This window comes from Corvus moneduloides, chromosome 1, assembly GCF_009650955.1.
Source record: "Corvus moneduloides isolate bCorMon1 chromosome 1, bCorMon1.pri, whole genome shotgun sequence".
Taxonomy (NCBI): domain Eukaryota; kingdom Metazoa; phylum Chordata; class Aves; order Passeriformes; family Corvidae; genus Corvus; species Corvus moneduloides.
Genome location: NC_045476.1, coordinates 17,610,172 through 17,628,008, shown reverse-complemented (window position 1 = coordinate 17,628,008; position 17,837 = coordinate 17,610,172). Strand labels below are relative to the sequence as shown.

Genomic DNA, 17,837 nt, shown 5'->3' with positions numbered 1-17,837 from the left:
AGTTTGCCTTTCTCCCTAAAACCCATGACTCCTATGGAGTGCATTTCTCTTACTAGAGGAGTGTAGATTCATATGAAAAGAACGAAACAAAAATCATCTTTATTTTATCCACTGGGTCCAGAATGAATTCCTTTATGATAGTTACTGAAAAGGATGGAGGAGAGTACAACAAAAGGCAGGAGTAGTGCTTGATACGGTGGGGATTCTAACTTCCATTTCTACTTCAGTTTCTATGTGTTCTTAAAAACCCAGCAGGGCCCAGGAATTACTGTGAAATCCAGGGACAGTATTCACAAGTCAGATGCATCCTGCTTATGTGTATTAATAGAGATGTGCTTAAATTTTAAAAAGGGAGTAAGAGGGTAGTGGAGGTGAAGGTGCCTATCAAGATCTTGGTGGCTTCCCTGCTAACCATATCTTTCTGTTCAGAACACTTCCATATTTTTAAAATGTAGCGTGTGGTACAGCTGGAGCCCAAAATATAGACCAAGTGAACTGCTGCTACCTTGAGAAGGAGCACAATTACTGTATTCCAGAGAAAGCCTATATCTTGTGTTAGCTTGCTTAGAGACAATTGGAAATGAAGCTTTGTCTTGTGAATGGGGTGGTTTCTGAGGTTGCTGTTGATTAAAGGAGCAGGCAGGGCCCTCTGCCATCGCTGCTGCTGGGGAGGCTGGGGAAGTGTGCCGGCCTGTAGGAAGTAGCCAAGCTCATCTGCTTTCCCCAGATAGCTTCCCTGGCATGACATCACTGTTGGAAACACAGGCTGACTCTTGGCTGCATTTCCTGTGTTCTGTGTCCCTGTGCAGGCCTGGCTGCTCCAAGTGCACTAACACCAGTAGCATCCCCTTTCCGGCAGAAGTCAACCACTCCAGTTACAAAGCCCTTGGAAGGTAAGGAATAAAAATGGCTGAAATATGTTCAGGCTTATTTACTTCCTGTCAATAAACAGGTTTTACTTTCTGGTTTGCTTAGAAATTGAAGCCAGGCCTGATATGCAGCTGGAATCAGATATGAAGCTTGACAAGCTGGAGTCGTTCTTGGGAAGGCTGAATAACAAAGGTTGGTAGAGTTACCAAGGGTGGCAGCGTATCCACTCTCTGACTTCAGTAAATCGATTGAAGTGCCCCTTAGTTAAAATAACTGGTAGCAGAAACAAATACTTCTTTGCTCAGACTTCACTTACTGATAATTTTATTTTTGTGATTCAGTCTTTGCTAAATTTTAAGAAGAAAATCCTTTTGCTATTGTATTACAAATGTACAATAGAATAAATCAGAGATGCCAAAATAACTTTATTTCTCTAAAAACAATGTAGACATCATTCTGTAGGACAGAATTTCCTAAAATCACACAGCCAGTCTGAACCATATTGCCATATACAGTGAAACAGCTTTAAATGTAGTTTAGTCCTTTTAAAATCAAAATAGGATAGTAGGCTGCTCCCAAGCACAATTCATTCACTTTCCTGATTTTTTGAAAACTGACTCTCTGTAGGAGCTCATAAGCTTCCTTGTACAGTCTGTTGGCTGTTTAGGAAGCTCTCTAGAGTTCTCTGGGGTTTCCATCTCATATGTCTGCCCTTCATTTGTAAGACAAAAATCTTTGTGTAATTTGTAGTGTAACAGATACCATAAACCAATGTATTCACATTTCAGCATAGGAGGCACTAGCATAGGATAATGACTGTGCCACACTCACTAGTCTGAAATAGTGACTTCTCCCCTTGTGATTCTAGATCTTTTCAAAGGAAGGAATTCCATAGGTGGAGGCAAGATGGAATATACAAGACCCTAAAATGCTTACCTCATCATACTAGAGCAACTCATTTATAGTGTCTAAGTTTTCATTTAGCCATATTTCCCTACCATTTTGCGTAATTGTTATTGCATATGAGTAGCAGTTACACTGTTTTAATATTCTTTATCAATGTACTTTTCTACCATCAATTAAAAAAATCAACACAAAAAAAGCCCCAACAAAAACCTAAACACTACCACCACCCCCCAAAAAATTACCCAGACAATTACCAAACAAGTCATGTTTACCTTTTCTAGAGTTAGAAACTCCAGTATGATTATTTACTGGGAGAGGTGTTCTTTTCCTGCAGTTGCTGGGATGCAAGAGACAGTGCTGACAGTTACAGGAAGATCTGTGAAAGAGGTGATGAAGCTGGATGATGATGAAACATTTTCCAAATTTTATCGCCATGTGGATTTCCCTTCCTCCTCAGTGCCTTTGGATCTTGATGAGGACTTTGATGCCATCTTTGATCCTTATGCACCAAAGTAAGAATTACTTTTTCCCCATTGTTTTGAATGCAGACACAAGGGCAATGTTCAAAATGTTCAGCTCTAAATCATCTCTTAGGTATCTTAGTACTAGGCACATCCATTTCTTCTGAAATCATGCTTCCGCCTGAACTGAGGAACTGATCCTGTTTTCTTGTCTTTAGATGATTCTGACTAGAAAAATTAACTGATGATTATAAACACTGCTTGTTTTTCAGGTTGACATCTTCTGTAGCAGAGCACAAACGTGCAGTTAGGCCTACACGCAGAGTCCAGTCCTCAAGAAACCCCTTGAAAATGCTGGCAGCAAGACAAGATATTCTTCATGAATATACTGAACAAAGACTGAATGTTGCCTTCATGGAGTCAAAGCGAATGAAAGTAGAAAAAAGTAAGCTAGCAGGATGATTTGTACATGACACCATTATGCCTTCTTAATTAAAAACAAAACAAAAAATCCCAATGCAAAAACCAGAACTGAAGGAACCGAACATATTCTCTGAGTGGCAATAAATTGATTGAGGTATAAGGTGGAATGTAGACTGTCTAGGAGGCCTGGAGAGAAGGGCATGTGTGACTTCCTCAGGGAAAGTACCTATAGCCACCTCCTGTATATAGGTTTAATTATTTATTTTTAGCACAGTCACCTTGTGGAGAGAGAGAGAGAGAGAGAGACACGATGCCTGCAGGGTGTGCAGGGTGAGGACAGGAGATCAAGGAAAGCAGATCCAACTTTGTCATGCTGGGGTGAGAACTGGCAAGAATAGATGCACTTTTGTTAAGGTACACTGGCCTCAATTTTGGGTACTAATTTTCTCTCAGAAACTGGGATTAGCCTTCTTGCCTCCTAACAATTAATTTCCATAAAGTATCAGTGCTTTGTGGCAGGGCTTATACAAGGTGTTTTACTTGTGAAGTTGCTTTCTCCTGACAATCAGACAGGCAGCAAAGACATCATTGTAAAATGTATTTAAAGATTTGTCAAGCTACTCTTACATTTTGGAGTACAAGTTTTCCTTATTACATTTGAGTAAAGAAAGATCATCTTTAACTATTGAATGCATTGATGAAAATATTAATTATATATGTAATACTTAATTGCCATCTCATGAGAAGGATTTCCCTGAGTTATAAATTCATAAAATGTGTTGTCTTTGGTCGAGCAATTTGTAGCCAAGAATTTGGGCTGTAAGTTTACAGTAAAACATGACTAAGACTCTGAAGTGTAAATGGGTGTTGCATCACACTGTCTCAGCCAAATTTTAAGGGAATTACAGTTAATTAACCTTGTCTCTGTGCTGTCTTTTATTATTAATGACTTATAAGGCAGTGAAGATCTATACAGTACTTCACCAAACATTGGGTAGGATGTTTCCTAGCAAAGTTGGTATTTCTGTCAAATAGCATAATTCTGACACTGACAGTTTACTCTTGGATGATATCTAGAAATTTAGGTAATCCTAAATCCACAAATCTTTTGGGCTAGTGATTAATGAGTTCAACCTGGCTTTGCTATTGCTATGGAGAAGAAGAAAAACTGAAAATAATGGGCAGCAATTATTTTCTTAATGCAACAACCAATTTTTAAATATAATTTTGTAATTTTTGTGTCTCTCTGTCTTTCCTCCAACTTCTTTTTATGTACAAGTGTCTACAAATTCAAATTTCTCAGAAGTAGCGCTTGCTGGCCTGGCAAGCAAAGAGAACTTCAGCAACATTAGCCTGAGGAGTGTTAATCTAACAGAGCAAAACTCTAACAACAGTGCTGTGCCATACAAGAAGCTAATGCTCCTGCAAATTAAAGGTATGCTGGAACTGCTTTTACTTTCCCTAAATAATAGGCTGAATGTAACATATGGGAGATGCTACCACATTTAGATGCTTAGCTTGTTCTAGATCTTCAGGTCAAGATTTATGTCCAAAACCTGAAAAAATAAGTGATAATTGTGTAACAAGTTAAACCTTACAAATAGGTTTGCATTGAGGCACTGTTGTGTGTTTCCCAAGGAGAAAACAGAATATTTCAGAAATTCTGGCTATCTCCTGTGGAAATTTTTTAACTGTCCCATTCTTCCAGTGCTCAGCATGACTTGGAAGTGATGTGACAGTGTTCTTACTCCACTTCCCCTTACAGTGCATAATAACATATCTGATTCTGCAAATAGCTAGGTTTTGGAAACAAAATTCTTAAAATTCCTGAATTCTTAAAACTTTTTATTGCCTACAGAAATTGTGCCATAACTTCACTTAAGCAAATGTAAAAGGTTCTGGAGTTTCGCTGCTGTCTGCCATTTACTTAATTCATTTATTTCCAGAAGGACACAGAGTTGTTAAAGCAAGAACAGGAAATAATAGAAATATTAGTTGATAGGAGACAACATTTATTTTGTTTCCTGTTAGTAAACTCTTTTTCCACAGTAGTAGTTTTTAATTGTTCTTAAAATGTCTGTTTCCACATATTTTGCTAAGTGTGTTGGGATTGTTTGTATTTCATTCAAAACAAATCAGGTGGTGGCACTTGATAGTGGTAGTTGAAGGAATACAATTAGCTTTCTTTTCTCTGTAGGAAGAAGACATGTTCAAACAAGATTAGTTGAACCAAGAGCCTCATCACTGAACAGTGGAGACTGTTTCCTGCTGTTAACTCCACATTTATGTTTCTTGTGGGTAGGAGAGTTTGCAAATGTCATAGAAAAAGCAAAGGTCAGTACTATTTTATTATTTATTTTTAGAACCATTGCAGTGTATGTCTCTGATGAAATTGAGCCTTGGTGCCAATTCTCCCAAAAACTGGCATGTAACTTACAGTCCGTGACAGGGAGAGATGCAGGATTCCTGAAAATCGGTTTTAGGTCATGCACTGAATGAAAGCTGACGTAGGAGTGGGTAGTTTGTGAAGCTGCAAGAGAAAAAAGGATATCCTCAGGATACAGATTGAACTAAAAAAAAATAGTCTGAATTGCAGGATGTCCTTTTTATTCCCATGCCCACTGAGATCAGTCTTGCTTTAAGGCAAATGAAAGAATGAATGCATTTCTGTAACTTTTTTTTCTAGTGTCTGTTTATTTAGTGCAATAAATAATAACCATTTCTTCTGCTATTTGCTGTATTATATCTCATTTGCCTTCTCCCTGAGTAAGAATATTGCACAAGTATTCCAAAGACTTAAGCAATCCTGTTCAGATAACTGTTAATCTCTTAGGCTTCAGAACTTGCAACTTTAATTCAGACAAAGAGGGAACTTGGCTGTAGAGCTTCTTATATACAGACTATAGAAGAAGGAATAAATACCCATACCCACGCAGCCAAAGACTTCTGGAAACTCCTTGGTGGACAGACAAATTACCAGTGTAAGCATTGTTATAGTTACAATATCTGATGCTCTATCACAATAAGATAGTAGAGTCAGTTCTCTTTAGTAAAGATAGTTGGATGTTAATTTCTTTTGGGTTTTTTGACGATCTTTTCCTTAAGCCGCTGGAAGTCCTGAAGAAGATGAAATGTATGAAGCCGCAATAATAGAAACAAATTGCATTTACCGCCTCGTAGAAGATAAACTCATTCCTGAGGATGACTACTGGGGAAAGGTGCCAAAATGTACCCTGCTGCAACCAAAAGAGGTATTGTGCCACTTACTGCTCCTGTGGTAAGTGCAGGAACATGCAACTGATTATAACTTTCGGTAATTGCAAATGCTTGTGGAGAGGATCACTGAAAACTGGATCCTCTGTGTTTCTGAAAGGCTTCTGAGCGCTTTGCTGTCTAGAGTGTGCTGCAGGTCTCAAGAAATTAGTTCACGTTATCTTTAAAGTAAAATACCATTTTAGGAAGTATAAATCTTTGTGTCTACAGTGGCTTATTCCAGAATCATGAAATGCAAAACAAGTAGCCCTTTGGAAAAACAAAACAAAATAAAACCTGCTTTTATTTCTATGCCTAGCAGACTCTTCCTCTTCAAACAACCATTTCACCCATCTAAGTCGGAATGAGAGCAGGTTTCTAAAATGAAGACACGATGCATTTTCTTGAAAGTATTGAAGTCACTCCCTTTTTGCCTATGTTGTGCGTTCTGTCAGCCTTCCATGGCTGCAGGACAAGGCATAGGTTTAAATGTCAGAGAAAGCTGCTGAAACTGGACAGCAATCAGTCATGCAACAGAACCAGGTTTTTAGCAGTAAGAACTCTCTGATCTGCTAGTGACTTTAGCCACCTAAAGATACACCTCACAGCATTCCCCTTACTTGCTTCCAGTCATCCTCAGAAACTGGACATTGCAATGCAGACCGGTGCCCTGTCCTTACTTGCATTTAGTGCTACTTGTTAGTGTCACTGAGGAAACTCATATTTGGAGGAACTTCTGTTCAGCACAAGGAAACTGGAAGATCAGGGTATCACCTAACCTAATAGTAGGTTGATTTTTTTGTTGTTTGGGTTTGGTTTTAGGTGCTGGTATTTGATTTTGGCAGTGAAGTATATGTGTGGCATGGAAAGGAAGTTACTTTAGCACAAAGAAAAGTGGCGTTCCAGCTGGCAAAACACTTGTGGAATGGCACCTTTGACTACTCCAATTGTGATATAAATCCTCTGGACCCAGGAGAATGCAATCCCCTCATACCCAGGTATTGTAACTCGAATTTAGTCTCATTGCAGATACTTAGTTTTCTTGCCCTCTTTTCACAGTGTTTAATTTGATCTGTATCTTTTGTTCCCTTGCACAGAAAGGGACAAGGACGCCCAGACTGGGCTGTATTTGGCAGACTCACAGAACATAATGAGACAATACTGTTCAAAGAAAAATTTCTTGATTGGACAGAACTGAAGAAACTCAATGAGAAGAATTCTAGTGAATCCCTTCACCAGAAGGTGCATATAATAAGCATGCTAGGTATTTCAAACTAGATGACCTAGTTGGGATTGCAGCCAGGGAAATTTGTGTTCAAAGATCCAGAGCACTTTCTTTATTTTGTGGGCTTTGACCTAGGGGCCAGAACATCACTTCCTACAGCAAACCCACAGAGTTGTTTTGTATTATTATTTATATATTACATTATAATTATAAATATATTTGTGTGTATTACTTTTATATGTTATATATAAACATATTAATATATTATATATTATGTATTATTATTATTATTATTATTATTATTTATATATGAGCCAGGCAGCTCAGTGACAACTGCTGAGGTGGCTTTGACAAGGCATTGAACGATGACAAGATATTAAAGTACTGAAGTGTGCAGGAGTCAAAATGTTTGACTGGAACTGTGGGGCCAGGAGAAAAAAAAGCTATGCTCAAAGAAATCTCTTCTCTGTGTTTTCTGACAGGAAGAATCCAGATCTGACTCTAAACCATATGATGTCATGCTAATGGTAGCTGTGCCTCAAACAACTGTGGGCACAGTCTTGGATGGAATGAATATTGGCCGGGGCTATGGACTTGTAGAAGGAGAAGATGGGAGGCAGTTTGAAATTATCACTGCCTCTGTGGATGTCTGGCACATCCTGGAATTTGATTATAGTAGACTGCCTAAGCAAAGCATAGGGCAGTTCCATGAGGGAGACACTTATGTGGTGAAGTGGAAGTACATGGTGAGCACTACAGGTTAGTGAACAATTCCATTTCATCCTCCTGAAACATGCAGAAGTGCAGCTAAAACTCCTGCTATTAGTGGTGAGATCCAGACCTAGATTTCTATGGATATGAGACAGTTTGAAAGGTTAGGGATGCTAATTTAGCCTCCCTAGGTCATTAAAAAATAAAGCTTTTTATTTTGTTTAAAAGAAAGCAGTAGGAAATAAAAAAGTTAGTTATTTTTGATACACCAAATGTAATGCTGTCCATCTCTGCTTTTACCCAACATTGGTGGTGTACATGTTCACAGGACAGCTCGTTAAGCCAAATTATGCCCACAGCTTAACACCAAAATAACTAGGCAGCTGGACTAATGGCTGGGGTCTGAATGTCTTGCAAGAGAGGTAGGCTTAGCAACAAGAAAAACCTGGGTAATGGAGATCAGTAACAATGACAGGAAAAGCCCTTGCCAGCTCATTGCCCTTGCTGTCCCTTCTGCTGCTGCTGGAAACTCTTTGATCTGGATTTCAGGCTCAGCAGTGTTCCAACACAGAGCCTGAGAACAGCAGGTAAAGGCTGATAACCAGTCAGCTCTGTAAACCCATTGGAACTCTCCCTTCTGGCACTAAACTAAGAATAGGTGGCTTTTGTGGTAAGTTAAAAACAAATAGTCTAAAACTGATTGTTCCAAATAGCAGTATATTAAAATCAGTTGAAAGCAGTGTAACAGTTATACAGCTTCAGGCTTTTAGCCAAAAAAATGTAGGTAGGTCTTAGTCAGGATCCTTGAGATCAGATACTGGGAAATCCAAGAAAAATATAAAAGCTTGTAAGTCTTGGGAGAAGTGGGTAACACTAGTACTGAACTGTAAACAGACTTCTAATCCAAATGGATGAAAACATATTCCATCACTCCAAAAGAGAATAAATTTTTATGTAGGAGGCAGTACTTTTATGGACTAAATGTACAGATTCCCATAAATTTTAGAAGTGGGTAGTGGTCTGATTATTCTCAACTTGAAAAAAACAGGATGCTTTCTCCTAAGTGTTTCAGTTGGATGCTGCTCAGCGCTGCTGGAATCAAGGCAGATGTTTTAATATTTTTTTTAAAAATCTGTTTTCAAACTCTTGGGGTTTTTTAAATCTTTGATTTAATTAAACCTGTTTATTCCCTATTCACTGGAAAGAGTGAAATATTCTGTAAGTGGTTGTGTTGTTGAATTTCACTTGCTGTAAACATTATTTGCTTATCATAACAACTAAATACTGATTGTTAAGGAAAAAAAAAAAAAAAGCAGCTGCTCTCCTGCTGCCAAAGAACAGTGTGTAATGTGGAAAATGAGCCATAATGCACTCTTCTGGTAACATAACTGGACATGCCATTTCACATGCATATTGGCTCAAGTGCTGTCAATTATTTTTCTCCAGATAGTACCAGGTCTTTCTACATCTCTTTTTCCAGCCAACACAGGCATCTCTGCCTGTGGGCTTACATCCACCTGAGGAGACAATGCCAGCTCTGCACAGGGACACGCTGACTTGGAGACCTAATGTTCCTCCAATTGCACATTTTTTTCTTTCCTGTTCTGGATGGGATAGTGCTGAGCTGGCAGATGGGATTAAACCATGTGCTGTTTAAACCTATAGCCAGAGTACTTTCTTCAGCATGTGCTCTCTGTTTTGCAGTTGGAAGCAGACAAAAAGGAGAGCAACAAGTACGGGCTGTTGGAAAAGAGAAATGTGTGTATTTCTTTTGGCAAGGAAGGCACTCCACAGTGAGTGAGAAAGGAACATCAGCACTCATGACAGTGGAACTTGATGAAGAGAGAGGAGCACAGGTGAGCTTCCTAGGTGGCAGACCTGGTAAGATTCGCCTGTCTGGGTAGCTGCTAACAGTAAACAGGAATGATCTTTTTTGCCTCCTCCCTTTCTGTGTTCTTGCCATTACAAATAGTCAGACCTCAAAATTACTTTTGACATTATTCCAACTGCCAGAGATCCTGCTTCTAAGGATATTTCTGGAAAAGGGTGGAGGAGAAGGTGGTCTCTCCCATCCCTGCAGGAATAAGTGAAGCACAGTTAGAGAGATTCATGCCTTCCTTTCATGTTCAGATAGCAGGACTGTCTTCCTAGCGCTGAGGAGAAGCACTTTCTGTAGGCCAAGGCAAAAAAATACATTTGAAATTTTCAATTTGCTTACTCTCTAATTACATATTATTCCATTGTTTGCAGAGATTCTAGCCAATGCAGATGCAGCTAGCTTGAAGCTGAGGACAGGCTAGTTTGCTTTGTCTTTAGGCATACTTGGGCTTTGCTGTGGCTTCACTGTTACCAGCATACAAGGTGGGAGGTTTAAAGTTAGTTTCTGTACCTTGATCATGTTTTTAGTTTTTTAACAGCAGCATAGAAATGACAAGAAAGACAGGAGTTCATAGAGGAGAAATATAAGGGCCCTTGATCAAGAGTGTGAGAGTCTCTGCAACGTAGCTGATTTAGGAACTGGCCATACCAGTTTCATTCTCCAAATGCAATGTTTACTGAGCAAAGAACATGCATGTTATCATAGAAACCAGTTTTACAGCAAATTTTGAACCTACTTCAGTTCCTATGTTATCTCCATATTGGTTTCAGTGAACATAGGTCAAGGTGGACAAGTTCTGTAAAAATTCATAAAATTCAAAAAATGGTTAGTTTAAACCAATTTAAATTAAAGTTCATTTGGTATTCCATTATCCTCTGAAACTCAATTGTTAGATTCCAGCTGGAGGTTTCTTTTAATATCCAGGTCGCATATGGAACCCATTGCATGCTGATATATGGTAATTTAAACAATAGTCAGCAGTTGTAAAGTAGAAGGAAAGCCATCTTTGTGGGTGGCCATAACTATATAATTTTTAGTAATCCATAGAGACCAGTTTTCCTGAGTCTGTATACTTGCCTTATTTTTTTTAATGAAGAGTGGTGCTTTCCATTTCCAGGTACAAGTGCTTCAAGGGAAAGAACCACCATGCTTCTTGCAGTGTTTCCAAGGAGGGATGATTGTGCATGCTGGAAGAAGGGAAGAGGAAGAAGAAAATGCACAAAGTAAATTATTGTTAGTTAAGAGTTTCTGCCCCAAAATCCTTCTTTAGCTGTTGTGGAGGGCTTTGTATTCAGTCTCAACTACCATAGTCTGTAGAAAGGAAAAATTAATGCCATGAAACTCTTGAGACAGCTTTGCAATGCTTTGTTTCAAGGCAGTCTTTTTCTTCTTTGAGTTTAAAATGGATTTTGTCATGCTAGAGCATGCTGACTTGATTGTATTGATGCACACATAAATTGTTTTAGTTTGGTTTTACTTAAGCCAAGTGCTGCTTTAAAGTATGTTCTTTCCTACACAGTCTGGGGAAGAAAAGTGTTTTTATGAGCAGTTCTTCTGCTCCAAAGAAAGCTCTAAGCTTTTATTACCCAATCACTGCTTTTTGTGACATATTCCTTGAATGTGGTAGTTGAGGTAGGAGAATTTCAATGGAAGTGTAGCTTGGAGATGTTCCAGTTTTCACTTGACTGTGACCTTATGTTCCTAAGGTGCAGAGGGGAAGAGGAGTTGAATAGGAGGAATACTGTGTTTGTTTCCCTTCTTCATGATATGAAAGAGCAGAACTTGACTTTTCTGCTGTTAAACTCTTCAGCTCTCAATACTTGTACTCCTGTAGCAAGGTTTCAGAAGGCATCTTTTCTGCACAGGGTTTCTCAAGTAGTGTTAGCCAGACCTGGTGCTTAGCTAGTTTATTCTGTGGCAACGTAGGCATGCAGTAGGTGAAATTCATCCAGTATGAGAACAGCTGTCCCAGAGCAGAGGTTTTGAATTTTCAGTCCTGTGTGATTTTATAATAGTGCTGCACTGTTCCTGTCTGCTCCAGGTGATTGGAGGCTTTATTGCGTGCGAGGAGAAGTTCCCAGTGAAGGAAACTTACTTGAAGTAGCGTGTCACTGCAGCAGCCTGCGTTCTAGGACATCCATGATTGTCCTCAATATCAACAAAGCTCTTATCTACCTGTGGCATGGCTGCAAAGCACAGTCCCACACCAAGGATGTAGGAAGAACGGCAGCCAATAAAATAAAAGAACAGTGAGTGTCTGACCTATATTTTGGACATGTTTATATAGACTACCAATTTACTTAAAATAGTCTGACTCAAAGAAAATTTGAAATAAACAAAGCTGTCCTCTCAGTACAAATGCAGCATGTGCATGCTTGGTGAGGAGGAGGAGTGAAGGTTGGTTGGTTTGGGAGAGTGGAGAAAACTCACATTCTGTAATTGCTTTCACTGGAGATCAAATGCATTTATTAATAGACTCACAGAATGGTTTGAATTGGAAGGGACCTTAAAGTTCATCTAACTCCAACCCTCCTGCCATGGGCAGAGATACCTTCCACTAGACCAGGTTGCTCAAAGCCCCATCCAACCTGGCCTTGAACACTTCCAGGGATGGGGCATCCACATTCTTCCTACTGGACTAATTACAGTTTAAAAAAAAGCCGTTTTCCATTTGGAATGAGATGCTAAACATCTGAATAGCAAATTAAATTGCATTTGATAGGAGGATTAGAATCCAGCCTTGTGAATAAGGAAGAGGAAATTAATTTGGGAAAGCATGCAAGGAGGACAGCAGCAGTTACAAAAGCAGGCAGTGAGAATCTACTGAGAACTCATGCGAGTATCTTCTTCACTCTGGGAATGGGATCCAAATGCTATGAGAATAGCTGTTGAAATTCCCTGTCTTGTTTTTTGATAATTTTTCAAAGTGCCTATGTTGACATGAGGTATGCAACAAGCCTGTAGGGTACTTTTGGGTTCCACTAATGCAAGTGGCCAGCAGGTTTGTGTTAGCTGTGTTTGGGGCAGGAACGCTGAGTTCACTCTCTCTCTTTGTGTTTTGTAGGTGTCCGCTGGAGGCAGGGCTGCACAGCAGCAGCAAGGTGACAATTCATGAATGTGATGAAGGGTCAGAGCCCTTGGGATTCTGGGACGCATTAGGGAGGAGAGATCGGAAGGCCTATGATTGCATGTTGCAAGGTAGACCTGCCTTCCTGGATTTGGCACTCACATTTTACTTTCCTGGTCTACGGTGTTGTCAGATTTAATATAAAGTTTTTGAGGAACTTCTCAGTAGTTGAGTTGATCCCTTTAGAGAAATGCTTCCAAAAATCTTACTGAGTTAAGTAATACTTAAAAATAGAAGGAAAGTGCTGGAAAACCAAGTGTTTCATTTTGTTCTCCCCTGCTTCTGCTGCCCCTCTGTATTCAGGCAGCACAGAGCAATAGTTAACACCGTTACCAATACATTTAGATTCCCCTCTGAAGGGATTTAGGAGGCAGTTCTGCACACATTTTTGTCCAGCCTTTGCTTTGAAACTGCCAACAAAGGTAGCAGGAGAATTGATTTACCAAGTGGAAAATCTGTCAGTTAACTCTGAGATGGGCTTGCTTCACTTAATCTGCAAAACAGCCGGTTATGAAATGGCTGATGGTAACTAACCAGGATAAGATTCAGACTGATGGCAGCCAGCCGCTCAGCTCAACTTCTTTACAGCTGTTGCTAGTCCCTCAAGACATCTGGTTGTCTCTCCTGATTTTTCAAACTCAGAAAATTTACAGCTACTTTAAAAGTTTATTTGTTAGTTTTTACAATTAACTCTGACATTTGCTATTGTGACTCTTCTTAATTTTTGTTCTTTAAAGATCCTGGAAAGTTTAATTTCACGCCCCGCCTGTTCAGCCTCAGTAGTTCATCAGGAGAATTCTCAGCCACCGAGTATGTTTACCCTTCAAGAGACCCTGCTGTCATCAATTCCATGCCATTCTTGCAAGAGGATCTTTATACTGCCCCACAGCCAGGTATGTGCTTTAAAATACTTAAGTGACAAGAAAACAGATGACTGTATCCTGCATCAGGCAGTGTTTCAGTAATTGTAAGCACTTTTAACTTGATTTATCATAGGAGAATGTGTGCATGTGATGCTTATACAGTATTAAGCAATAACAGTAATTTTTCCATGATAAAGATGCTGAGAAATAATCAAGTATGTATGTATTCCAGAGGCTTGCTGTAAAAATACATTGTTTATATCTGAGAATCAAACTCCAGCTGAAGTTTAGCTGGATGATTAACAAAAGGGATTGGTAAACTGTTAAATGATCCTACTGTGATGCTGACAAGCATATAAGAATGGGGTTTTTTAGGGGATTGCAAGAACTAGTAAGTGGCTGATGATGGATTTGTTATTTTCTGACTGTGCAGCACTCTTCCTTGTTGACAATCACCATGAAGTGTACCTGTGGCAAGGCTGGTGGCCTGTGGAAAACAAAATCACTGGATCAGCTCGAATCAGGTGGGCTACAGACAGGAAATGCGCCATGGAGACGGTGCTCCGGTACTGCAAAGGTAACAGAGTGCTGTGCCTGACTGCTCTGGGTGTGTCATACCCGTCCATGCCTTGCTCTCCTGAGCTGAAAGGTGCTCCCCCAATATATCGTAATATATTGTTTATTGTAATCAATAAACATCAGTTTATTTGAAGATACATTCTCCACTCTTTTTTTAGCAAACCATTTATCTAGTAACAGCATTGTTCCCAAATTGTCAAGATACTCTGCTGACTCAACTCTCAGTGGAAAGGCTTTATTTATTGTGTTACACCTCAGAATAACAAGTTACAATTTAAACATTCTCATTTAAGCCTCCAAGCTGAAGCTTAGTTGATTGCTGGCAGGATACTTCTGCTGAGCATACCAGAAGGTTTCATTTACCTGAATTTGGCTAATTTCAGACCATCACACTCTGCTTACTCTATTCTGTTTTTGTAAGATAAGAAAGGCATTCGGTTAGAAGTAGCTGTTGGGGATTTTCAGCATATATGTTTTAATCTTTGCAGTCAGCTATGGTAAAAGGCAGGTGTAAGAATACTGAAAAACATGTTAAAAGATCCCATACTAATTTTTAAAAAAATCCTGGAAAATTTATTCTTTCTGCCTTAAACTGTTTCAGCTTTTCAGGAAAAAATTAAATACTCTTAGAAGGTAGCTTTGGATAGTGGGTGAGATTGCAAAATATTGTACTGTTTGTAATTTCTGTCTCTCTTTTTTTTTTTTTTTTTGTATTTTGACTGTTTTTAGGAAAAAATGTAAAGAAGCCCCCAAAATCCTATCTAATTCATGCCGGCCTAGAGCCTCTGACATTCACTAATATGTTCCCAAGTTGGGAGCACAGGGAAGACATTGCAGAGATCACAGAAATGGTAAATCTTTTCATTGCATAGACTGTCTCCTATTGCTAGTAACTGTGTCTTGTGTTGTCAGTAACACTGGTTATTTGTGCTCTCAGGCCCTAAGATGCAGAGGATAAACTTAGAAACCACAGTTTAGGAGTCTGCAAAGGAAAAAAAAACCACCACCACCACCACAGCTAAATTCTGACTGGGAATGTGTATATCAGAGGCATTCCTGCTCCTTTTTTTCATGTAACTTCTCATAGTTTGTTTTTTGTTGTTAAAAACAGGAGGAGAGTGTTATCTGAATCATCTCTTAGATGTGCTAGAGTTTGAGCTTAACAGAATAGCTGTTTCAGTCATGCAGCAATGTGCAGTTCTGGTCTGGTCTCCAAATTCGAAGTGCAGGAGAGCAAAACACCTCTGAAAGGATCAGCTGGCTCCAAGGGCTTTGTTACTGACTTTCTCAGCTGGGATATGCAGAGTTCACAGCCAAATTACATGTGGCTGCTTTAAAAGCTTTCAGTCAAGGGGTGTCTCAACACAAATGACATCTCCTGTTTTGTAAGTCCTCTGCAGCCATCCTTAGTAGAAAATGCTCGTTTCATGACTAAACACAGATTTCAGCCTTACACTGAGATTCTGGAAATACAGGAAGTCCTTCTGCGAAGTGCAGACCTGTTTTTAGCTGTGAAATTGTTGTAGGGGAGGGCTGTTGGCCTGTGTACACACCTGGACATATAGCTTTGTGCTCAGGCCGGGCAGGTTATCCTGTGCCATCTGCAGATGGCCATGGGCACAGGTGACGGTTTCAGCATTGTGATCCTGTTCCCTGTTTTCCTTTTCTCCTTCCAGGATGCCGAAGTTTCTAATCAGATAATACTTGTAGAGGATGTGCTGGCCAAGCTGTGTAAAACAGTGTATCCATTAGCAGATCTCTTAGCTAGGCCTCTGCCTGAGGGAGTTGATCCACTGAAGCTTGAAATTTACCTTTCAGATCAGGACTTTGAGGTAAGGAGAGAAGAGGTGCACTGTTACTCTGTGCATCTGTGTCTAACCATGCGGGAAAGTCATTTGCTGATCGTGCTACTTAATCAGTTATTTTTGCTAATAGCACATCCTCTCATTTTAAACGCAGGTTGCATTAGAGATGACAAGAGAGGAGTACAATGCACTGCCATCTTGGAAGCAGGTTAACCTGAAGAAGGCAAAAGGACTTTTCTAAGCTGTGTTTAGGGGAGTGAGCACTAAAGGGATGTCCACTCTCACTTTCTATGTCCTTTAGAAGAATCGTACCCTACATTTACAGAACAGATAAAAATAATCTGAAGTTATTAGTGACTACCTATCTGGAGGTGTGTAATATTATAAAAGGCCAAGAGAACTCTTTGAAAATGGAATTCAGTTTTGACTCTTAAAGGCAGTGTGTTTAAGCTCCATTCTCCTATGCACTTAAACAGTAGTTTCTTGAGCTACTGCTGCAGGTGTCCTTTGGCTATATACAATACTTGCCATTTTTGTTTTTAAAGAAGTTCTCTTTGTAAAGTGTTATTTTGTTAGTTTGTGGATTACAAAGAATTTATATTTATATAAACACATAGAACAAGTATGTATTTAACAATGCAATATATATTCACTTTCAAGACTTTCATGTCAAAACTACAGAAAAGTAGCTGGATGGCAGTTGCTTGTACTGAATTAGCTATACCACCAATATGTATCTCCTTCGCATTCTGAAGTTTCTCTTTGCAATAGTTAATGAATTGTTCTCAGTGCTGCTTCAGGTGCTAAACCGAACAAAGCGTTTGTATTTATAGCATGGATTTCTTGAGAAACTATGCGAATCAACCTTTATACTTTATTATCCAAAAATGTATAGTGCCTTGGTTTTTTGTGTACAGTTTATATACAAAAAAAAAAAAAAGATTGGTCTGCATTTTGAAGATGGCTTAGAACGGTCTCCTATGTTACTTTTATAATAGTAGAAATAAAAACATCTCAGTTCCTAATACTTGTTGTAAACATTAAACATGTCTTTTGTGATATAAGAACCGAAAGTAAAAGCCTCTGAATAAACTTGTAGCAATGCTCTGACTTGTCATTAATTTGTACTGTAATCTGTACTAGGTCATTGGAACCTTCCATAACATGGTATTTTCTCAAAATATTTTAACCTTAGATATCTGTGGGTATTGTACAGAGTTATAATTTGAGAAGCAGATAATGTAGAAAATAATCAATGTATGAGATAAAATTAAGTTGGGCAACACTTTAATGCTGAATGTTGGAACTGTCACACAACTCCTGTATCCTTTGGGTTTCCCTGTTTTATATATGAAACCAAAATTATTATGCTGGTTTTCAAAATTTGAAAAAGTCTTTTCAACCTTTGTGCAATTGGGAGTAAAATTTGAACTGAAAATAAACATTGTGTCCATTTTTTCAATAAGCACTGAAGTCAAAATTGTTTTTACTCAGTTAATTAGGACATTGAATAGAATCGTCAAGTAAGTATTTGCTATTGTTTGAAATGTTTTTCAGGCATTTGGCATTTCTGTAATAAGTTGTATGGTTCTCCTCTGGTAGCCTAGTGGGTTTCACATTTTCATTCCTGGCTGCATAGCTTTCCTTCTGCCCTGCAGCCATTCAGAGCTGCTCCTGGCTTGGGGTGGTGCCTGTCGCTGCTCTTGTCATTCTCCTAGGCCAAGCGACTTGAAGTG

At 39.1% G+C, this 17,837-nt stretch overlaps 1 protein-coding gene across 19 annotated transcripts in view; it reads left to right on the top strand.

Moving 5' to 3' along the window:
• The window catches only part of SVIL (supervillin), a 134,485-nt gene extending 116,942 nt beyond the window's left edge, over nucleotides 1–17,543 (top strand). For all 19 annotated transcript variants that reach the window (XM_032100675.1, XM_032100684.1, XM_032100604.1 and 16 more), the window contains 20 exons: nucleotides 810–893; nucleotides 976–1,062; nucleotides 2,111–2,288; nucleotides 2,510–2,682; nucleotides 3,940–4,095; nucleotides 4,858–4,994; nucleotides 5,494–5,641; nucleotides 5,766–5,911; nucleotides 6,735–6,910; nucleotides 7,010–7,154; nucleotides 7,620–7,896; nucleotides 9,553–9,704; nucleotides 10,845–10,950; nucleotides 11,769–11,976; nucleotides 12,792–12,925; nucleotides 13,592–13,747; nucleotides 14,151–14,294; nucleotides 15,026–15,147; nucleotides 15,973–16,128; nucleotides 16,256–17,543. In XM_032100675.1, the coding sequence (XP_031956566.1) occupies nucleotides 810–893; nucleotides 976–1,062; nucleotides 2,111–2,288; nucleotides 2,510–2,682; nucleotides 3,940–4,095; nucleotides 4,858–4,994; nucleotides 5,494–5,641; nucleotides 5,766–5,911; nucleotides 6,735–6,910; nucleotides 7,010–7,154; nucleotides 7,620–7,896; nucleotides 9,553–9,704; nucleotides 10,845–10,950; nucleotides 11,769–11,976; nucleotides 12,792–12,925; nucleotides 13,592–13,747; nucleotides 14,151–14,294; nucleotides 15,026–15,147; nucleotides 15,973–16,128; nucleotides 16,256–16,342 (2,972 nt within the window). In that variant the 3' untranslated portion in view covers nucleotides 16,343–17,543. The remainder of the gene's footprint in view (nucleotides 1–809; nucleotides 894–975; nucleotides 1,063–2,110; nucleotides 2,289–2,509; nucleotides 2,683–3,939; nucleotides 4,096–4,857; nucleotides 4,995–5,493; nucleotides 5,642–5,765; nucleotides 5,912–6,734; nucleotides 6,911–7,009; nucleotides 7,155–7,619; nucleotides 7,897–9,552; nucleotides 9,705–10,844; nucleotides 10,951–11,768; nucleotides 11,977–12,791; nucleotides 12,926–13,591; nucleotides 13,748–14,150; nucleotides 14,295–15,025; nucleotides 15,148–15,972; nucleotides 16,129–16,255) is intronic.
• Nucleotides 17,544–17,837: the final 294 nt, after the last annotated feature.